Source organism: Gavialis gangeticus, unplaced genomic scaffold (assembly GCF_001723915.1).
Source record: "Gavialis gangeticus isolate Ggan-Ray unplaced genomic scaffold, GavGan_comp1, whole genome shotgun sequence".
NCBI lineage: Eukaryota > Metazoa > Chordata > Crocodylia > Gavialidae > Gavialis > Gavialis gangeticus.
In genome coordinates, this window is record NW_017729019.1 from 9,542,631 (window position 1) to 9,543,215 (window position 585).

Sequence of the window (585 nt, forward strand, 5' to 3'; positions counted from 1 at the left end):
CATACCAAAGAGCCAAGGGTACCGTAGAGTAGGTTACCTGACGGTCTTTTCCCATGTTTAAACAAAAAAGAAAATCGGTGACCTAGCAGGTGCGGGATATAGCCTGGGGAGTGATGTGCTGCAATGTTCATGGCTGCTTTTTCTCTCTCTCAAGCAGTCATGGCAACACCACCAACTACTCCCAAGAGTGACCCCCCAGGACGAGCAGACACGGGTGTTAATTTCACAGGTAAAAAAAAGAACTGCCTGTTGCTTAAAGTTTGGAGGTCAGGGGTTGCTGGTATGTAACCAGACGGCAAAACAATGGGACGGACAAGTTATGCTTTTATAGTGCAGAGAGAAGTGTCCGCCACTGTATTTTCATATATCAATATGTGTTTTTGAATTTTCTGGATTTAATATGCACACCATCCCCAGGGTAAGATGCTGCAATTTACTATGCAGTGCCATTATGTAACGTCAGCCTTCACATAGTTATTGACTTAGAATATAATGGATAACTGAGGTTGTGAATGATTTTACAGTTACGCTGGCATTATGTGTACCAACATTTTTGGGCATCTCTGTCTGCTCCTATCCTGGGAT

At 43.4% G+C, this 585-nt stretch overlaps 1 protein-coding gene across 1 annotated transcript in view; it reads left to right on the forward strand.

The window, feature by feature from the left end:
- LOC109295095 (complement decay-accelerating factor-like) overlaps nucleotides 1-288 on the forward strand; it is a 5,176-nt gene extending 4,888 nt beyond the window's left edge. Inside the window, exon 4 of the mRNA XM_019513748.1 lies at nucleotides 158-288. Coding sequence (XP_019369293.1) covers nucleotides 158-288 — 131 coding nt within the window. The remainder of the gene's footprint in view (nucleotides 1-157) is intronic.
- Nucleotides 289-585: the final 297 nt, after the last annotated feature.